We start from the raw sequence: 19792 nt of genomic DNA on the forward strand, positions 1-19792 counted from the left end.
CCCTTTTCTTTAGTTCTGCTTCTGGTGGCGGACGTGGCCCAGTGGTTAGGGTGTCCGCCTACCACATGGGAGGTCCGCGGTTCAAACCCCGGGCCTCCTTGACCCGTGTAGAGCTGGCCCACGTGCAGTGCTGATGCGCACAAGGAGTGCTGGGCCATGCAGGGGTGTCCCCCGCGTAGGGGAGCCCCATGCGCAAGGAGTGCGCCCCGTAAGGAGAGCCGCCCAGCGCGAAAGGAAGTGCAGCCTGCCCAGGAATGGCGCCGCCCACACGGAGAACTGACACAACAAGATGACACAACAAAAAGAAAAAAACACAGATTCCCGTGCCACTGACAACAACAGAAGGACAAAGAAGACACAGCAAATAGACACAGAGAACAGACAACCGGGGTGGGGGGGAGAAGAGGAGAGAAATAAATAAATAAATAAATCTTAAAAAAAAAAAAAGTGCAGCCCACCCAGCAGTGGTGCCACACACGTGGAGAGCTGATGCAGCAAGATGACACAACAAAAAAGTGACTCAGTTTCCCAGTGCTGCGGAGGGTTCAAGCAGACAAGAAGAACACACGGAGTGGACACAGAACAGACAACGGGGCGGCGGGGGGGAGGGCAGGTGAGAAATATTAAATAAATCTTTTTAAAAAATGGTATAGCTGCTTTGGAAAAGTTTGACAGTTCTGCAAAATGTTAAACATAGAGTTACCATATATTTTAGAAATCCCACCCCTAGGTACCTAAGAGAACTAAAAACATATGTCCACACAAATACTTGTATACAATGTTAATAGCAGCATTTTTCACAGTAGCCCAAAAGAGGATCCAACCCAAATGTCCATCAACAGATGGATGGATGAACACAATGTAGCCTGGGGGGGATATTATTTAGCGATATGAAAGGAAAGAAGCTCTGACACGTGCCGCCTCGTGGATGAACCTTGGAAACATTATGCTAAGTGAAGGAAGCCAGCCACAAAGGACCACGTATTATATGACTCCATTTATTTGAATTGTCCTGAATGGGCAACTGCGTAGAGACAGAGGATAGGTTGGTGGTGCCGGGGGCCATGGGGAGGGGGGAGTGGGGAGCAACTGCTAATGAAGCCAGGATTTCTTTTGGGGGTGAAGAAATATTCTAAAATTAGATAGTGGTGATGGTGTTAGAACTCTGTGATGCAAGCAAAGAAGAACCCATAGCAAATGAACGCAGAGAGCAGACAATGTGTGTGTGGGGGGAAGGGAGGGCAATAGATTAAAAAATAAAAAAAAAAGAACTCTGTAAATATACTAAAAACCACTGTATTGTATACTTAGAATGGTGGTTTTTATGGTATATGTATTATATTTCAATAAAACCACTATTATTATTTTTAAAAAGAATAACCCACAATTACATCCACATTGTGACAGAAATATCAATCAAGGCAAGCACAGGCCATTGTGGGAAAGGACAGTGGGCTCAGTAAAAGTGAAGGAGAGGGAGTTGTTGTGGCTCAGGTGACTGAGCTCCCGCCTACCACATGGGAGGTCCCTGGTTCGGTTCCCAGTGCCTCCTAAAGAAGACAGCAAGCTGGTGTGATGGGCAGATGTGGCAAGCTGACACAACAAGATGATGCAACAAGAGACACAAGAGGGAAAACATAATGAGAGACCCACAAAGCAGGGAGCAGAGGTTCCCAGGGCCTCCTGAAGGAGATAAGCAAGACAGAGAGCTGACGCGACGTGCAGGCGAAGCAAGCTGACACAACAAGCTGCCACAAGAGACACAAGAAGACAAACATAATGAGAGATACAACAAAAGCAAGGAGTGGAGGTGGCCTAAGCAATTAGGCATCTCCCTCCCACATCAGAGATCCTGGGTTCAGTTCCTAGTGCCTCCTAGAGAAACGTGGAAGACAAACAGACGCAGCAAGTGCAAAGATTTAAGTAAATCTTAAAAAAAAAGAAAAGTGGAGGAGAGAACATTCAAGCCAGGGGGACAATATGCACAGAGCCAGGCAGCTGGAAACTGCGCAGAGCATGTGACAGGGGCTGCCCCCCCGTGTCCCAGCCTGGCCGGCTCATGACCTCCAGGAACGATGTGTAATCCAACGGACAGGTTTTCGGACTCGTTGCACAAAGGAGAGCACACGCCAGAGGAACCGTGGCCATCTCGCCAGCAAAGGAGCAGTCCTGGGACTTGGGGAAGTGTGGAGTTCGGTAACATTTCAATGAAGCAGAGTTTTGACAGCAGTGCAGGGCTTGTATGACTCAGCATCAGGTCTGGTCTGCAGAATGGACCCAGGGCCCTGTTTCCTTGGAAACTATGAATCTAAGGCAGATGCGAAATACTGTGTCCAGAAAACCTTTCTCTGAAGCCCAGCGCCTGGGCTGGAAATCAAGCCTGAGCCTCTGGGTCAAAGTGACTTAGCTCTTCCAGGCAAGAGTGGGATGTCACATTCTGACCAAAATCCTTCCCAACAGCTAAGTCGTTCTGGTGGTCAGTGATTTTATAGAACAGATTTCTCGATGAATAAATAGGCAGCACTCGCTCAAAGCAGGGAGCTGTGACACCGCTTTACACCCTGGGCATGTCCTGCGAAGGATCAGAGTTGCCTGCTAACTGTGACTGGCTTATCTGTTATTCCAGGCTGATGAGTGACTGGGCAGATTTTTACTTGCTCATCTCTATCGTCAGAGTATAAAGGCTGAGGTGTGCGGATCAGGACAGCCGGGGACCTCAGGCTGAACCCCTGGTTGTCGTGGGGAGCCAGCGGAGCATTCTAGATGGGGGGCGCAGCGTGACCCAGTTAGCATCTTGGGTGGGCGTTCTCCAGTTGGTGCTGCAGGTGCCCGAGAGGCAGGTGGTCACGGGATGCAGGTGCGTCTCTCGAGCCTCCGCCAGCCCCGCGTGGAGAGCAGCGGCCCCTGAAGGTGCAGCACAATGGGAGGCCGCCCGTGGAGGCCGGTCTGCCGGGGAAGGACGCGTCCCGGGCCGCCCTGTGGAAGTGGGAAGGTGAATGAGTGTCGGCCACCAGGCCTCCCTGGCTAACAGTTCTGATTTCTCCAGGCCCTTGCTCGGACTTTGCCCACCGCCTGGAACACCCTGCCCTCTTGCTTGGCCTGGCAGGCTCCTGCATATCTTCACTACATCCCGTGGTGCTAGAATTACATCCCGACATCTCGCCCTGGCTAACAAAGCTCCACGTGAGCAGGCCCTGCCTCCTCTGACCTCGTCTTAGCCCGCTGTCCCCATTGTCCATTGTCCTGCAGCCACACTGGTCTCTTCTCTCTTCCCCAGACATACCAACACACCACAGGGCCTTTGCACTCGCCATTCCTGCTCTCTGAAACATTCTTTCACTCACTTGAAAAAATGGATTTACCACAGTTTGCCCTTTAAATTAATACGTATACATAACTTTAAAAAGAAATTAGACTATGAGTTGGCAATTGTTGAAGCTGGGTGATTGTTACATGGGGCCTCCATATATTGTGCGGTCTACTCTCTTTTTTTTTAAAGATTTATTATTTATTTATTTATTTATTTTCTTTAAAAAAAAAAAAGATTTATTTATTTATTTAATTTCCCCCCCTCCCCTGGTTGTCTGTTCTTGGTGTCTATTTGTTGCATCTTGTTTCTTTGTCTGCTTTTGTTTCTTTGTCCACTTCTGTTGTCGTCAGTGGCACAGGAAGTGTGGGCGGCGCCATTCCTGGGCAGGCTGCACTTTCTTTTCACGCTGGGCGGCTTTCCTCATGGGCGCACTCCTTGCGCGTGGGGCTCCCCCACGCGGGGGACACCCTTGCGTGGCACGGCACTCCTTGCGCGCATCAGCACTGCGCATGGCCAGCTTCACACGGGTCAAGGAGGCCCGGGGTTTGAACCGCGGACCTCCCATATGGTAGACGGACGCCCTAACCACTGGGCCAAAGTCTGTTTCCCCATATTTATTTCTCTCCCTTTCCTCTCCCCCTCTGTTGTCTGCTCTCTCTGTCCATTCGCTGTGTGTTCTTCTGTGTCCACTTGCATTCTTGTCAGCGGCACTGGGAATCTGTGTTTCTTTTTGTTGCATCATCTTGCTGCGTCAGCTCTCCGTGTGGGCGGCGCCATTCCTGGGCAGGCTGCACTTTCTTTTGCGCTGGGCGGCTCTCCTTACGGGGCGTACTCCTTGCATGTGGGGCTCCCTATGCGGGGAACACCCCGGCATGGCAGGGCATTCCTTGCGTGCATCAGCACTGTGCGTGGGCCAGCTCCACACGGGTCAGGAGACCCTGGGTTTGAACCCTGGACCTCCCATGTGGTAGGTGGACGCTCTATCCATTGAGCCAAATCCGCTTCACTCTTCTAAGTACTTGAAATTTTTCCCTCAAAAGTGTTAATGTTCATAACAAAAACAGTAATGCTCGGCCCCAAGTCTTCCTACTCCAATTCTTGCTTAATAACGGAGTCACTATACGTTATTTTCACTATTTCTTTTGTCATTCAGTGTCCATCTTATAAAATAATCCTTCTTTTTTTGAGGTGCCAGGACTGGGGACTGAGCCCAGAACCTCATACATGGGAAGCTGGTGCTCAACCACTGAGCCACATTGGTTCTCTAAGGTGGTTTTACAGTTTTTTGGTTTTGTTTTGCTTTTTTTTTAATTATCTTTTTTAAAGTTAATAGATCACACAAAATGTTACATTTAAAAACCTAAGAGGTTACCATATATCCCATTCCCCACCCCCCACCCCCACCAATTTTTTATTGTATTTTTTGAAGATACATAGATCACAAAAAATGTTACATTCAAAAAATATAAGAGGACTGCTGCCCACGTGGACAGTGGTTTACATCGTAGCGCACAGTCTCCCCCAGTACATTCAGTGGGTTATGGCAGGACATAGAATGTCCAGCATCTGTCCCTGCAGTGTCATTTAGGACAACTCCAAGTCCCCCAAAGGCCCCACATCACATCTCCTCCTCCCTCCCCCTGCCCTCAGCTGCACGAGCCCGGCTCGCCTTGAGGCCGCACTCCGTGTCTATGGACCTTTGCTCTTCTGCCATTCTGTTCTTCTGTGGAGCAGTTTTCCCAGCTTCTGCCAAGGAGGGTAGCAGCAGACCAGGGGATGGGGCTGCTCTGACTCCCGCATCTCCCTGCTTTTAGCTTGGTAGCGCACCTACTGTCCTTGCCGTGTCTGGTGTCCTCGCATCCAAACCTCTCTACCTCAGTTTCCCCAGATGGTAAATCTCCCATCTCCACAGGAGTAGCTTGCCCTCCCTTTGAGCAACTACTTCTCCTCTTTCAGGTCTCGGCTAACTTGTTCCTTCCTCTTGGAGGTTTCGCCAACCTGTCCTGTCTTAACCAAATGCCCTTTATTATTGCTTCAAAGCATTCAACCTGTCGTACTTAGATATTGATTCATGTGTCTCCTCGTTCAAGATCTGTCCCCCTCCTCCACCACCTCCAGGCTACAAGTTCCACAAGAGCAGGACTGTGCCTGCTTGTGCTCTTCCAAATCCCAGATGCTTCGAGCAATGTTTGTTGACTGAATCCCTGAATTAATTGGACTATTCATCACACAACATGAGGGTCCTTCTGGACCTGGTTGAGTTCACCGTGGAAGGGTTGCCTGAGCGTCAGCTTCGCGAGGACGGTGACGGCACCTACTCTAACAAGTGTTCACTGGGTCCCAAAGCCCAGTGGTCGGTGTCTTATACCCATTTTACAGATGATCGATGTGCATGCCCAGAGAAGTGACACAGTATTTATTACTTCACGGGCCCTCCTCCAGCTTCTTTTTCCAACCTTTGCCTCCAGTTCTGTTTTCCTTTTTATTAAGAAAAAATTTCGAGCACTCAGGAAAGTTGAAAGGACTATACAGTGAACACCCACTCGCCCTCCTAATTCCACACTGATGTTTGCTCTGCTTGCCCTTTCACATCTCTCCACCTCGCCACGCAACTTATTTTTTTATGCAGTTCAATGTAAATTGTAAATATCAGTACGTTTCAACTCCTAAATATTTCAGCCTGCATATTTTTAACTAAAGTGAAATGCACAAATCTCGGGGTAGCATTTGATGAAATATTTTTAATATAAGTTGATTTTTTCTTGATTTTGAAAAATTATGGTAACCTACACATAAAATTCACCGTTTTTACCTTTGTCATTACCATCCAGAGGCCTTAATTACTTTCACAATATTCTATAACCATCTTCACCATCAATTTTGAGAACTTTTTCATCACCCCAAACAGAAACTCCATCCCCATTACGCAGTCACCCCCTTCTCCTCCCGCCCCTGGTTGCCTCTCATCTACTTTCTGTCTCTATGCATTTGCCTTTTCTAGATATTTTGTGCACATGCAATCACACGATCCTTGTCCTGGTGTGTCTGGCTTATTTCACTCGCATAAGGTGCTCAAGGTCCGTCCTTGCTGTAGCATGAGCCGTTTGGTGCGATTTGACAAGTGCCTGTACCTGCGTAAATGACACCCTTGTCAAGGCTCAGAGCAGCACCCTCCTCCACACACAGCCAGGACAAGGCTGCGCGGGCTCACCCCCTTCCCCAGCCCCTGAAAAGCTCAAATCCCGGGGGCTTCCCAGGGCCATGATGCACATCAAGCCTGGGTGTGAGCCTGTGCCCCTCAAGGCACAGAGACCCTGCTAGCCAGTGACAGTGGCCCAGCGAGCTCATATTCTCTCTGAGAGCTGAAGAGGGGGAAGGGGGAAGGGCGGTATCTCTGCTTGGGGTCGGGGAGATGGAGAGGAGTTTTTCCTCTCTCCTTAAAGCCCTGTAGGAAGCAATCAGTTCTGCCTAGGCCGGTCAGGAAAGGCCCTGCAGAGATGGCATTGGAGGAGTTTTGATGGATGAGTAGGAGTTCACCAAGTGGAAAAGGAGTGAAAGAGCATCCCACAAGGAGGTCATGGGCGTGCAAAGGCCTTGTTCTCCCCCTTCCCTGCCTTACAGCAGATTTCCACGGTGACAGCCTTGGGGCAGAGCTCTTCTGCAGCCACAATGAACTTGAGTCGGCCTGGAATGGCAGTGCAGAGTGAGATCTGCGCCGAGAACAGCCAGGACCGTAAGAGCCTTCACTGCTGTCGAGGGGGCCCCGGCGGGAGCCGACCTCACAGCAGCCCATAGGCATGGGGGCAGGTGAGGGTCCATGTGGCCTGGGCCGTGGGCTCTGTTGTCGAGGGACCCCGAATCCCTCACCTGGGTCCCCTCCCTCCCCGCTATGATGTGTAAGGGCCTCGTGCCCTAGCACCACCACTGACTTGGCATATGGCCTGGGGCCTCTCTGAGCTTCAGTTTCTTCATCTCTAGCCTGGTCAGCCAGACCCGGGAGCCAAGCTTGAGCTCCTTGAGGCGGGAAGTCCAAGTTCTTCATTTCCCACCGGGCGCCCGGGAGGCCTTGGTGGAGGGGCCTGCCGAGGGGGTCTGCCGGGGGGAGGAGGCTACAGCCGGTTCGGCAGCCCTTCCTGGGGCGGAGGGCAGCGCCCGGGCAGGGTGCGCAGCTTGGCTCCTTGTGCAGCCTCGGAAGATGCACGTGTCCTCGACGGCTCTGGGGACCGGCGCCCGGGGCCTGCAGCTGGAGGGCGAGCTGGAGGAACTGGAGCCCAACAGCAAGTTGTCCCAGAAGCGGGGGACCTTCTTCCTTAGGAGCATAAAGCCCCTTCCTCTGGGACCCTCGTGCTGGAGGCAGGCCCCACGCCCCTGCCGGGCTGGGTGGTGAGATATCACATGTGGCACTGCCCGAGCTTCTTCTTCTTGGCACAGAGGGTCACGGGAGGGGGGTGGTGGGGGGCAGGACACGCACTGCCAGGGAGACCCCGGAACCAGGAGAAGAGCCACCTCCCTTCCAAGCCCCAAGTCCCCACCCCCTTCCGTAGGATGCTTGAGCAGGACTGAGATCAGCCATTCGCCCCTGCCTAAAAGCTGCTCGGGGGAGCACTTCGCTTCCTACAGGGACAGCTGGTTAGAAAGGCTGTTCCTTGTGTGCAGGGAACAGCATGGGCCAGGAATCGGCAGACCTAGCCTGACCTCCAGCTGCGCATCAACTAACTGTGTGACCTTGCACCTTAGACAAGCCCCTTCCTGTCAAAATAAAAGTAGCCTTAACAAGTACCATCAGCTGCCATTTGCAGAGCTCTCACTAGTTTGTTTATTTCATTTGTATTTACGGAGCACCTACTGTGTGCTCTAGACACTTGAAAACAGCAGAGAACAGGACAGGGAGCTAGCTTGTCCGCATGTATGTTATCTCTAGTGACCCCAACCACCGTTTGAGGCAGGGATCATTACTTCACCCGCATTTTACAGATGGGGAGACTGAGGCACAGAGAAGCCAAGTTCCTTGTCCAGCATCGGTCACCTAACTGGTGGCCGAGCTGGGAGTCCCAGCCCCAGGCTGGGCATTTCCAGACCCCGTGTGCTGTCTTCCTGAGCTTCCGCTGCCCAGTGGGGACCGTGACCCAGCCATGCCTTCCTCCTGGGCTGGCCAGAGGTTGTATCGCGGTGGCGCATGGCTCTCGATCAGCACATCCCCAAGGCCCGGGAGGAAGTCTCAGCTCTGCAAGCCTGCGCACCGCCATCCCACCGGCCCCACCCGCCGCTCGCAGGGCTTCAGCCTGCCGTCCCCTCTCCATGCCAGGCACCCCTCGGATCTGCCCATCCCAAGGAGCCTCCTGCAGCTGACCTTCGCCGCGGAGGAGCCACCCCAGCTTTACTCCCTGGAGACAAGGGTCATCCCGAACGGCCGAGAGGAGACCCTGCAGACCACAGGCCTGGGCTACCACAGTGGGCTCCGGGCACAGCCGGGGCAGGGCCCAAGAGCAGGCGGGCGGGCCCCCCGGGCCCGCTGACTCACCCGTGCGTGTGTGTGCGCTGCTGTCCCTCCCAGGTCTGTGCAGGCCTGACCCACCCGTACCGCGCAAGGCCGTCCCCAGAGCGTGGAGGGATGTGCAGTGGCTTGGAACCAGCACTTGTCAGTGAGGACACTTCAGAGACCTTTCCACCCCAGCCACCCCCAGTTTAAGTCGCTGTCGTCTTGACAGCCACTCCCTTCTCTATTCTGCTCTGCCCACCCACCTTCCACCCACCTGAGAGCCAGAAGGAGCCTTTCCCAAAGCTAATAAATCAGGCTCTTTCCTTGCTTAAAGCCCTCAATTTCTCTCGGGATAGACGCACGTCCTGACCTCTGGCCTTGCCGACCCTCCCAGCGCGCCCCCCCGCAGGCTCCTCTCCCTTTTGCTGCCTCCTTTATTTCCTAGCTCGGTTCTTTCCTGCCTCAGGGCCTTTGCATCTTCTGCAGCTGTCACCCTCTCCTTCGCTTCATTGCCTCCTTCACTCCCGCGCGTCGCTCAGGGATCAGCTCAAGCACCATGTGTTCTTCCCGGACCCCCCAGCTCCGCCGGCTCAGAACACCCTACGCCTTCTGCTTCTAGCCCATCACAGTGCTCAGCTATAGTTCTATGTGATTCTTGACTAATCACCATCTGTAAGATTCACGAGAGGTTTGCGTCTGCTTTATGGGCTGTTGTAGCCACAGAGCCTGGTGCACAGTGGGTGCTTAATGATTAGGTGCTGCCTCAAGGCTCTTTAAGGTCCTTTGTAGACCATCACTTGGAGCAAACTTCTTCTGTAAAGGACCAGAGAGTAAATATTTTAGACTTTCATGGCCACGTGGTCTCTGTCTCAACTACACAGCCCTGCCGTTGTAGAGGAAAGCAGCCTACACAATAGGCTGTGAGTCCATGTGAATCCATAGGAATGGTTGTGGCCATGTTTCAATAAAACTTTATCTGTAAAACCATGCCATTTGGCCCACGAGCCAGTTTGCTGACTCTTGACTTAGAGTGTCTTGGTATCTGTCTTCCTACAGGTGAAACTCGTTTTTGTCTAAGTGTCCCTGGCAAATTACTTCATGTCTCCAGGCCTCAGTCTCCTTGTCTGTAAAATGGGGCCAGCCGCCCCCCTCTCTTTTGCAGTGGTTGTGAGGATCAAAATGAAATATTCATCTCTTGGGCGTTTAAGTCTTGATGCCGAGTAGGCCCTCATCACATCTGGCCCCTTTAGGAGGAAGAGAAGATCTGGGAGATAAGCCCATTCTCCAGCAAGCACTCATTGAGCACCTACTGTGTGCAAAGCCCTGAACCAGGAAGATGGTGATGATTTCGCCCTTGCAGCATAGACAAAGGCCTTTCAGAAAGAGCATGGCCCCAGCTGTGGAGCCGCGCCACCCACCCTTTCGGGGCCTCACGTTCCATCAGCTCATCGGGGCTGCAAGCGGCTCCCTGAGGCTTGGGAGATGAAGTCCTTGGAGCTCCGGAGGGGAAGCCGGGGCAGGGTGCCAGCCTGGAACAGCTGCAGAGATTGCTCCCAAGAGTGTTGGCTTTTTTCCAACCGGAGAGCACAGAACCGCTTCATGGGCCAAATCTACCCTGCAGATGTGCTTCGTTTGGCCTGCGCAACATTTCTGAATTTTTAAACATTTAAAAGTCAGAAGATTTTGAACAAAACCCAGATTTCTGCTTCTTACAAAAAAAAAAAAAAAAGAATCAGATCTGACCACAACAGGACCTAAAATCCCACCCGACACTAGGCTTGAACCAAGTAGATGGTCCCTTTAATTTAATTTAATTTGGCTGCCTGCTCTTTTTGTGTTTTTTTTTTTTTTTTAACCAGGTCTTTGTTTAATGACACACATTTTTCTCCTCTCTTGGATCTTTCTTTTTTCCTCCCTTCATCTTGGTTCTAAAAAAAGCCATGTATTCATTTAAAGATGCATACCGATGATGACCGCTGTGCCAAGGCATTTTAAACTTCTCCATCAATACAGATGGGAAAGGTGTGTTTGGCATGTGGCAGGAATGGAATGATTGTTGAATGACGAAATGATTAACTGTGTGTATTAGTTTCCTATTGCTGCTGTAACAAATTACCACAGACTTAGTAGTTTAAAACAACACAAATACACGATCTTACTATTCCGGAGGTAAGACGGATTTCACTGTGCTAACATCAAGGTGCTGGCAGGGCTGCATTCCCTCTGGATATTCCGTTCCTTTGTCTCTTCCAGCTTCTAGAGACCACCTGTGTTCCTTGGCACATGGCCCCTTCCTCCGTCTTCAGAGCTAGCAGAGTAGCATCTTCCAGGCTCTTTTTGACCCCCCTGCCTCCCTCTTATAAGGACCCTTGGGATTACATTGGACCAACCCGGATAATCTCCCCATTGCAAGATCCTCAGTTTAATCAAATCTGCAAAGTCCCACAGCAGATGACATATTTGCAGGGTCCAAGGTTTAGAACGCAGACATCTTTGGGGCACGGGGGGCTTATCCAGCCTCCCATCTTATGAATTAAATATTCTTCCACTCCAGCGCTGCTTAGACCTTGGGTTTCGGGCTATACTTAGTGATTCTGCATTCTTCTAAATATTTATTACACACATAGCGTGCGCCCGGCTCGCCCTGAGTGTTAGGAAACGGTGGTGAACACGACCGACTGATACCAGGGCACCCTTAAACAAGGGCTCCAGGTCGCCCCCTCAACCCACGCCGCCCCCCTCCCCGCGCCCTTTGGCATTACTGCCCCTGCTTGAACGGCCTCACACGCACCTGACCCCATTACTGCCCTGCAAGTGGGAGCGGCGTAGACGTGCCTTCACCCGCCACCTTGGATCCTCTCCCTCCCGACGGCTGGGCCCCCGGCGGCCTCTGCGAGCCCCTAACCGTCTCTCCCGTGCCTCCGGCTCTCGCACGCCCAGGTGGGAACCGGGAGGTGGAGGCCACCTTGAAAGTCCACCAGAGGGTCGTGCTGCACCTCAGCTGTCCATACCGCGACGGCTCTCAGCGCGGGGAAACCCAGCGTGGCCCGTCTGTGCACGCGGCCCGCTCCTCCCAGGGCCCGCGCCCAGGGCAGCACCCGCCACGCGGAGCCCGACTGCCGGCGGGAGTAAAGGGCGCTGCCTTTTCCTTCCAGCTGAGCCTTCCCCGGGCCCTGCGCCCGCAGGGGCACGGCGCCTTCAGGCAGAGGCCCCGGGGAGCGACCGGCTGCGGCGTGGACGCGGGAGCCGCCGTCAACCACAAGGCCACGTCGCAGTGTGGGGGCGAAGCGGCTCCCTTGCCGAGGGGGGGCTTTAAGGTTAGAGGGCAAGTGTCCCGTCTGGCATGGGGGGCTGGACGGCTCAGCCTTTGACTCGGGCAGTGCGCGCGGGTCCTCGGGACGGGCTGACTGTTGTATAAGGCCCGGAGTTTGCTTTGCCAGGGAGGTTTACCCCCGGCATGCTGAAGTCCAGGAGGCGCAGGGACGCAGGCTGTGCCCAGCGGGGGGGGGGGGAGAAGGCGGGGGACACGCGGGAGGCGTTGGCCGGCCAGGGCCACAGGCAGCACACGTCACTCCGGCCGCATGCCACGAGCCAGCACTCACCCCGTGACCCACGCTGGCCACCAGGGAATCTGGGAAGGACAGCCTTAGCCGTGGGTCCCGGAGGAAGAGGCAATGTGGGTTGGTGACTATTTAACAGCGGCTGTGGGTATGTCTGTCCATTTGCGCGCTCACGTAGTCATCGTTTAGGGGTTGTCTCTGCTGTGTACTGGGACTAGAGACCCATGCTCACCATGGAGTGGGCCGTTAGCATCGTATATATATCTCAAGGTCAAATCCCCCCTCCAGGGCTGCTGTGCGACCTTGGGTGAATTACTTAGCCTCTCTGAGCCTCAGGCTTTGCCATAGCACCAGCCCGGCGGGCAGCGGTGAGGACTAAGTAGGGTGATCATTGCAAAGCCAGAAGGGCGCTGCCTGGCCCACACCAGGGAGGAACTGGGGGGGCTCCAGCAGGCACCGCAGCAGGAGGGGGGAGGCTGAGAAGGGGGAGGGGTCGAGGCCGCTGCTCTTGGGCCTGGGCCTGGGCCAGCTCAGGGACGCCGCGTCCCGGGCGCCCCCTCGGCTCCCTCTGGCCCCCTCCCTGCAGGTCTCCCCGCAGCTGAGCGGCCCGACTCCCACGTGGCGTTTTCCTTCCATCTCCGACACCCCAGGGGCCCCCGTTTCCTCCAGGCCTCCAGGTGAGCGCGCCGGTCCCTCCGGGACGCCCCAGAAACGGGGGACGGAAGGACAGGCGGAGGGAAGGGCAGCCGTGCGCGTGGGCGGCCACGCGGCCCCCCGGAAGCAGGACCAGATGGCGGGGGGGGGGGGGGGGGGGGGCGGGGTCCAAGCGCGACGTCTGGCCTGGGGGTCGCGCCGGAAGGGCTTCGGCTCCCTGGGGGTGGCAGTGGGGGGTGGGGAGGGGTTCACCTTTCACCCTGGAAAACGGAGCGAAGCCACGTGCTCCTCCAAACCGCGCCCGGTGCTTGGGCGCGAGCAGCCGAGAGGCTCTTCTGCCCGGCGTGGGGTGGGCGCCTGGAGGGTTTTGCGCCTCGGGGGACAGAGGGTCCCGCCGTCCGGGGCGGGCTGAGACCTCGGGGTGGGGGCCGGGCCGGGCGAGCAGGCGGCGGCGCGGGGGGCGCGGCAGGGGAGGGGCGGGGACCCAGCGCGCAGCCGCGGCCGCAGGGTTCGGACCCTCGCGGGGGGCCCGAGAGCGACTTCAGGACCCCGGGCCTTCTCCGGTGCGCGTTTGGCCGAGGCGTCGCCGCCGCGGGGATGGGGCCGCGGCTCTAAACCCGGGGCACGTCGCGGCTGCCTTGGCCCTGGGCGCCTGCGGTGGCCCCCAAACTCCCCGCGCAGCCGAGAGCCGCTGGCAGCTCAGCTCCGAGGAGCCGCCGTCGCCGGGCAGCAGCCAGAGGCCGAGGTCGCCGGGGCCCGTGGCGCCCCCTCTGCTCCCCGCGCCTGCCGCGGTGCGCCCCTGCCAGCCCCGGCACCCGCGCGGCCGCGGCACCCGTTTGCCGACGAGGCCCTGAGGAGGTGGAGGGTGAGGCGGCTTGGCCGGGGGGTCCCAGGGCTCAGACGTGGAGGTCCCGGGGCTGGAGCCGGGGCGGGGTCGGCTGGGAGCTGGGAGGCCGGGGCGCCTGGGTCCCCACTGCAGGGCTGTTCTCGAAGGCTGCGGGGCCCTGTGTGGATCTTCTCTGCGGTCGAGTGGGGTGGGGTGGGGCAGGAGCTCTGCCTTCTCCGTTGTTCTCTTTCCCGTGAGACCATCCCACACCACTGCTTTTCCACCTTGTTTTCATGATCGTGCCCCAAGGAGCCTTTTCAAGTGTTTCCTAATCGCCTCCCCGTGACAATGTGATTCCACCGAGGTACTCCTATTTCTCTTTGTGTACGGCAGGTATGTCTATGCTTTATACGTAAAAAGAGAAATATTTCTATTGCCCACCCCCAAGAACGAATTTTTGTCCCCTCAGGGGTGATATCGCACCGTGGAGAAAGGGTGCCCTGTGGGACCCCGAAGGCCACAGAGGCCCGGGGGAGAGGGGCCCGCCAGCCCGGGCTCCCCACGCAGCGGCACGTGGGGTCACGGGGGAGTCCTAAGTGTCTACGATGGTGGTAAATACACGTATTTTAGCCGTTCACGTCTTAACCATTTTAATGCGTGCACTTCAGTGGCATTTACGGTAGTACATTCTCAATGTGCAGCATCACCTCCATCTAGTTCCAGAACTTTCCATCTCCCCGAAGGACGCCCCCTACCCATTAAGAGTCACCCCCCACCCCAAGCCCTGGCAACTGCAAATAAATGATTTCAAGGTTCAGAGGCTCGTCCAGCTGGGGCAAGCGTCAGCAAGTTGTTCCTTTTCAAGGTCGCCTGGTACTTCCTTGATGGACAGCCCCGTTTTGTGTCCCCATTCAGCCACTAACGGACGTTTGGGCACCTGGGGACGTTGTCACGCCCACCCAGAGGTGCCGGCTTGACCGGGCTGGGAGGCCCCTTGTGATCCTCATGCACGGCCTGGGTTGAGGGCCCCCAGGCTAGACCGAGTGCTGCCCGGTACCAGGGGAAATGGAGGCACAGGTCAGGAAAGGCCCAGGGCTCAGGCCCCCAGAGCCGGGGCGAGGGGCCGGCCTCCCCCCCGCAGCCCCCTCCTCCCCCCAGGAGCAGATGACCACACCTGGGTGGCTTTCAGACCACAGCGATTTACTCTCACGGCTCCGGAGCCAGAAGTCCAAAACCAGGATGTCGGCGGGCTGGTTCTTTCTGGGGGCTGTGAAGGAGAAGGGGTGCCGTGCCCCCCTCCTAGTGGTGGGTGCTGCCAGAATGCCTTGGCTTGGGGCGGCGTCACTCAATCTCTGCCTCCATCTGCACCTGACCATCTTCCAGCTGTCCCCCCTTGTAGGACTCGAGCCCCTCCTCATCAGCACAGTCTCATCTTCATCACAGCTGCTGAGACCCTATTTCCAAATAAGGCACCGTCACTGTCCCAGGGCTTAGGACTTCAGCATCTCTCTCTCTCTTTTTTTTTTTTAAGATTTATTTTATTTATTTATTCTTCCCCCTGCCTCGTTCTTTGTGCTCGCTGCCTGCTCTCTGTGTCTGTTCCCTGTGTGCTCTCTCTGTCGTTTGTCTTTTCAGGAGGCACTGGGAACCAAACCCAGGACTTCCCATGTGGGAGGGAGGTGCTCAATTGCTCAAGTCACCTCCACTCCCTGCATGTTGTGTTTCCTCGTTGTGTCACCTTAACCGTGCCAGCCCATTGCGTCAGCTCGCTGTCTTGCTCATCTTGTTTTGGAGGCACCAAAACCAAACCCAGAACCTCCCATGTGGTACGTGGGCACCCAGCTGCTCTAGCCACATCCGCTTCCAAGTAACTCTTTTTTGGCTTTTATTAGGGGAGTTATTTGGGGTAAAAGCTCGCAAGATCATGGAAAGTACAATGTGTGGCACCGTAACACGTGCTTTCTGCCCCCACTCAGCTGCTGCGAGGTGAAGCAGGGCCACGGGTCCCTCCCTGCCAGCGTCTTTGCCTCTGCAGCGTGGGCAGCCTGGCCTGGGGCTCGTCTCTTCCTGGGGCTCCACCCCGCCCCGGCATCTCTTTGGAGGGGACACAGTTCAGCCCACAGCAGCGCCCTGGTGCTTGGAGGGGGTGGGGAGGCATTTCTGAATGGCGCCCGCCCGCCCCACCCTGTGCTCCCACGGGCCCTTTGGCTCCACCCCAGAGCCCCCTCCCGCCACCCCTAGGTGCAGGTGGCTGCCAGGCGCCCCCGGAGCGCAGCCTCCACCGCACCACGTGTGTGCAGCATCCGGCAGGGAGCTGGTCCTGCTGAGGCCGACGCCAGCCAGGACACCGCAGGGGCAGCCGGGGCGCAGGGCGAGCGTCCTCCCGCGCCAGGCTGTCCACGGGGCACCCCGGGCTCTGGAGCTGCGGCTGTCGGGCAGGGTCACCCCGGCAAGGTAAGGGACCCGGGGGGCCCACGAGGGGGAACGCCGGGAGTTCCGTGGGCTGAGGGCTGGTTGTCCTGAGACGTCCACGTGGCCTGCGTGAGGTTTCCCAGCCTGGCTTTCCACGGACCGCACCTTCCGGTTCCCAGGAAGTGCTAGTTCCCTTTTCCTCTGCAGTCCCAGCTTTGTCCTCAGCCTTGGCATGAACTCAAGGACACACAGGCTTTGGATACGGTCCCAGATAGCCTGGTCTCCAGATTTATCATCTACAGCTGTCTGTTCATCCATCTGTCCTAGCGTCTGTTTTATCCCCAGTCTAAAAAGCATTTGAGGCAGATTGTAAAGTATGTATATTGCTCTAGGTCAGGAGTTGGCAACCTTTCAGGAAAGGGCTAGCAGGTAAATAGTTTTAGCTTTGTGGGACGTTCGTTCTTTGAAAGCAGCTATTAACAATATGTAAGCAAATGGGCATAGCTGTGTTCCAATAACACTTTATTTTTTTAATTTTTTAATTTTTAAAATTTCTCTTCCCCTCTCCCCCCACCCAGTTGTCTGCTCTCTGTGTCCATTCGCTGTGTGTTCTTCTGTGACCACTTCTATCTTTATCAGTGGCACCGGGAATCTGTGTTTCCTTTTGCTGTGTCATCTTGTTGTGTAGCTCTCCGTGTGTGCGGCACCATTCTTAGGCAGGCTGCACTTTCTTTCACACTGGGCGGCTCTCCTTACGGGGTGCACTCCTTGCGTGTGGGGCTCTCCTACACGGGGGACACCCCTCGTGGCAGGGCACTCCTTGCGCACATCAACACTGCGCATGGGCCAGCTCCACACGGGTCAAGGAGGCCCGGGGTTTGAACCGTGGACCTCCCACGTGGTAGGTGGACGCCCTAACCACTGGGCCATGTCCGCTTCCCCAGTAACACTTTATTTACAAAAACAGGTGGGAGGTTGGATTTGCCTGTGGGACATAGCCTGCCAACACTTGTTCCAGATTTAAAATAATACATAAAGGGTGCAGGGAAAAGAAACAGAAAAAATGGGAAGTTGCAGCAGTAAATAAAATGCATGCCATGAGGTCCTCTACGTCATGATTTCTGGAGGCGAGCATTAGATTTGACTCTGAGCTTCCTAGCAGCCAGTGCAAAGAAAGAAACCAACTAGGGGCCTTGTTTGTAGTGGCCATAAGTGAAACACTCATTCACACACCTGTGTCCATGTGCACCAGGAAAGGCGGATGCTCTTGTCCCGATGCTGATGAGCAAATGCAGTATCCTTCACGGTGTCATATAAAGAACACATCGCGTGAGAAGAACCCTCTCCCCCACCCTGGTTCTCCAAGAAGTTTAACAACGGGCTTCTCGGGGCTGTTTCCTCTCCATCTCTCACCCTAAGAGCACGCGTCAGTCGCTGATTATGAGCCAGGAACAAGTACTTTATATTCACAATTTCGTTTAATTATAAAACAGCTCTGGGGAGTGGATGTGGCTCAAGGGGTCGAGCGCCTGCTTCTCACGTGGGAGGTGCCGGGTTTGGTCCCCAGTGCCTCCTAAAAACAAAAACAAACGAATGAGAAAACCAACTGAGGGGAGCCGATGTGGCTCAGTGGTTGAGCGCCGGCTTCCCACATCGAACCTGAACGAGGTCCCAGGTTCAATCCCAGGCCCCAGTACCTCAAAAAAAAAAAAAAAAAAACTGTGTGTGGTAGGTACTAGTAACTGGTTACGTGATCTTGGGACTAACTGCATACTGCTCTGGAGCTCAGTCTCCTCCTCATCTGTGTAATGGGGCTTGTAACATTCTCAACCTCACAGGACTTTTGCGAGTAGACAGATAAGGCACAGACAGCGCAGGGCACAGTGTTTTCATTAGTTCTTGCTGCGTAACAAAGTACCCCAAAGCCCGATGGTTATTTTCACAGCCCTTTTATCTGCTCCTGAGTCTGCGAGTTGGGCACTTGGACAGGGCGCAGCTGGGCGTTCGGCTCTGGGTGGCATTGGGCTGGGCAGGTCCCTGGGTCTCCTGGCCAGCTTCAGCCTTCGGCAGGACCAGCTCTGGGCGCGCGTGTGCGTGGGCTGCGGCCTGGAAGGTCCGAGAAGGTTTCCCTCACGCTTCAGTGCTCCTCCACGTGGCTCTCCCCCTCTCCACGTGGCTAGCTTGGGCACACCTGCCGGTCAGCCAGATTTCTTACCCGGCAGCCTGGTTCCCAGGGAAAGCATTCAAGTGTGGAGGGGGAAACTGCACCTCTGTTAAGGCCCCACCTTAGAAGTCACCCAGCATCACTTCTGTTGCATTCTATTCATCAAAACACAGCTTACAAGGCCCGCCCTTGTAAAAGAGGGTCAGTAGATCCCACCTCTTACAGGGGGATTGGCAAAGCCCCATTGCAAAGGGTGTGCGGGAGGGGAGCGATTGGCAGGGCCATTTTGGAAACACACTCCATCACATGTGGGTGAAGTGTTAGTTCATGTCAATATCAACTCAGTTTCAGTGTTTCCACTTTATTGCCCACTTACAGAAGAAGACATTGAGGGTCAGAGAGGTTCTGTCCTTGTCCCAGGTCACTGATAGCAGCAGCCTTGGGCGTTGAACCCAGGCTTGCCTGACCACAAAGCTTTCTTCACCTCCTTTCTCTCCTGCTTGCTCACGGGCCGAGGACCCAGTAAACACAGTCCTTTGATGTCCCTGGCCTTTGGGGTTCGGGCACCACCTCCTGTGGCCTGGTCCACTTGGAAGGATGCACGCTGCCCTTTCTCGTCGCCTCATCTCCTTCCTTCCTAGGATTTGGCTGTTTTCCAAGGCCCTGCTGGCCCAAAACGCACTAGAACTTTCTCCTCCAGGCATCTGAGAAGCAGAGGGGGGCCAGGTCCTGACCCTACAAAGTCAAGCTCGGCACATGGCCGGCTGGACAGTGGTGCCCCGTCTCCTGACCGTCGCAGGCCTGCGGAAGCGGAAGGAGACACTCGGGGAGGGGGAGGGCCTGGGCAGCGCCATGGGGTCCGGGGCAGTGGAGGTTTGGGGCCACGCTTTATCGTTAACCACAGGTAGATTAACTTCTGTACGTGTTCAAGTCCACTGGTGCTCTATTCCTGCATCTTGCACACTGGTGATACCCCCTTGTCGGAAATTAATAGAGTTCTGACAAAGAGAATCTTCTGCTCACTGCACACAACTCTAAATGGATTTCTGTATTGCAGGACTTGTCAGAGCCTTTGACATGCCAATGAACATTATAACTCTCTAGGCAGGAGAATTGGGAGCTGAGAGTATTTCCCAGGCGTAATTTTTTCTAATACTTTTAATTTTTATTTTAACAGGGAAGTTACAAGAGCAGTACAAAGAATTTCCATTGGTCCTTTGCTCAGATTCACCAATTATTAGCATTTTGCCAGATATGCTTTATCATTCTCTCTTACCATACATATATATATATATATATATTTTTTTTTTAAGATTTATTTATTTATTCTGCCCCATCCCAGGTGTTTTGTGTTTGCTGTCTGCTCTCTGCATCCATTTACTGTGTG

At 54.9% G+C, this 19792-nt stretch overlaps 1 protein-coding gene across 1 annotated transcript in view; it reads left to right on the forward strand.

The window, feature by feature from the left end:
- The window catches only part of LOC131275554 (uncharacterized), a 109234-nt gene that overhangs the window by 40539 nt on the left and 48903 nt on the right, over nucleotides 1-19792 (forward strand). Inside the window, 15 exon segments of the mRNA XM_058286234.1 lie at nucleotides 2814-2847; nucleotides 2850-2900; nucleotides 2903-2992; nucleotides 6932-7001; nucleotides 7003-7061; nucleotides 7289-7292; nucleotides 8616-8770; nucleotides 8860-8902; nucleotides 8904-8948; nucleotides 11605-12065; nucleotides 12936-13026; nucleotides 13685-13868; nucleotides 14988-15112; nucleotides 16071-16283; nucleotides 19047-19243. Of these exon segments, the coding sequence (XP_058142217.1) occupies nucleotides 2814-2847; nucleotides 2850-2900; nucleotides 2903-2992; nucleotides 6932-7001; nucleotides 7003-7061; nucleotides 7289-7292; nucleotides 8616-8770; nucleotides 8860-8902; nucleotides 8904-8948; nucleotides 11605-12065; nucleotides 12936-13026; nucleotides 13685-13868; nucleotides 14988-15112; nucleotides 16071-16283; nucleotides 19047-19243 (1822 nt within the window).

This window comes from Dasypus novemcinctus, chromosome 23, assembly GCF_030445035.2.
Source record: "Dasypus novemcinctus isolate mDasNov1 chromosome 23, mDasNov1.1.hap2, whole genome shotgun sequence".
NCBI lineage: Eukaryota > Metazoa > Chordata > Mammalia > Cingulata > Dasypodidae > Dasypus > Dasypus novemcinctus.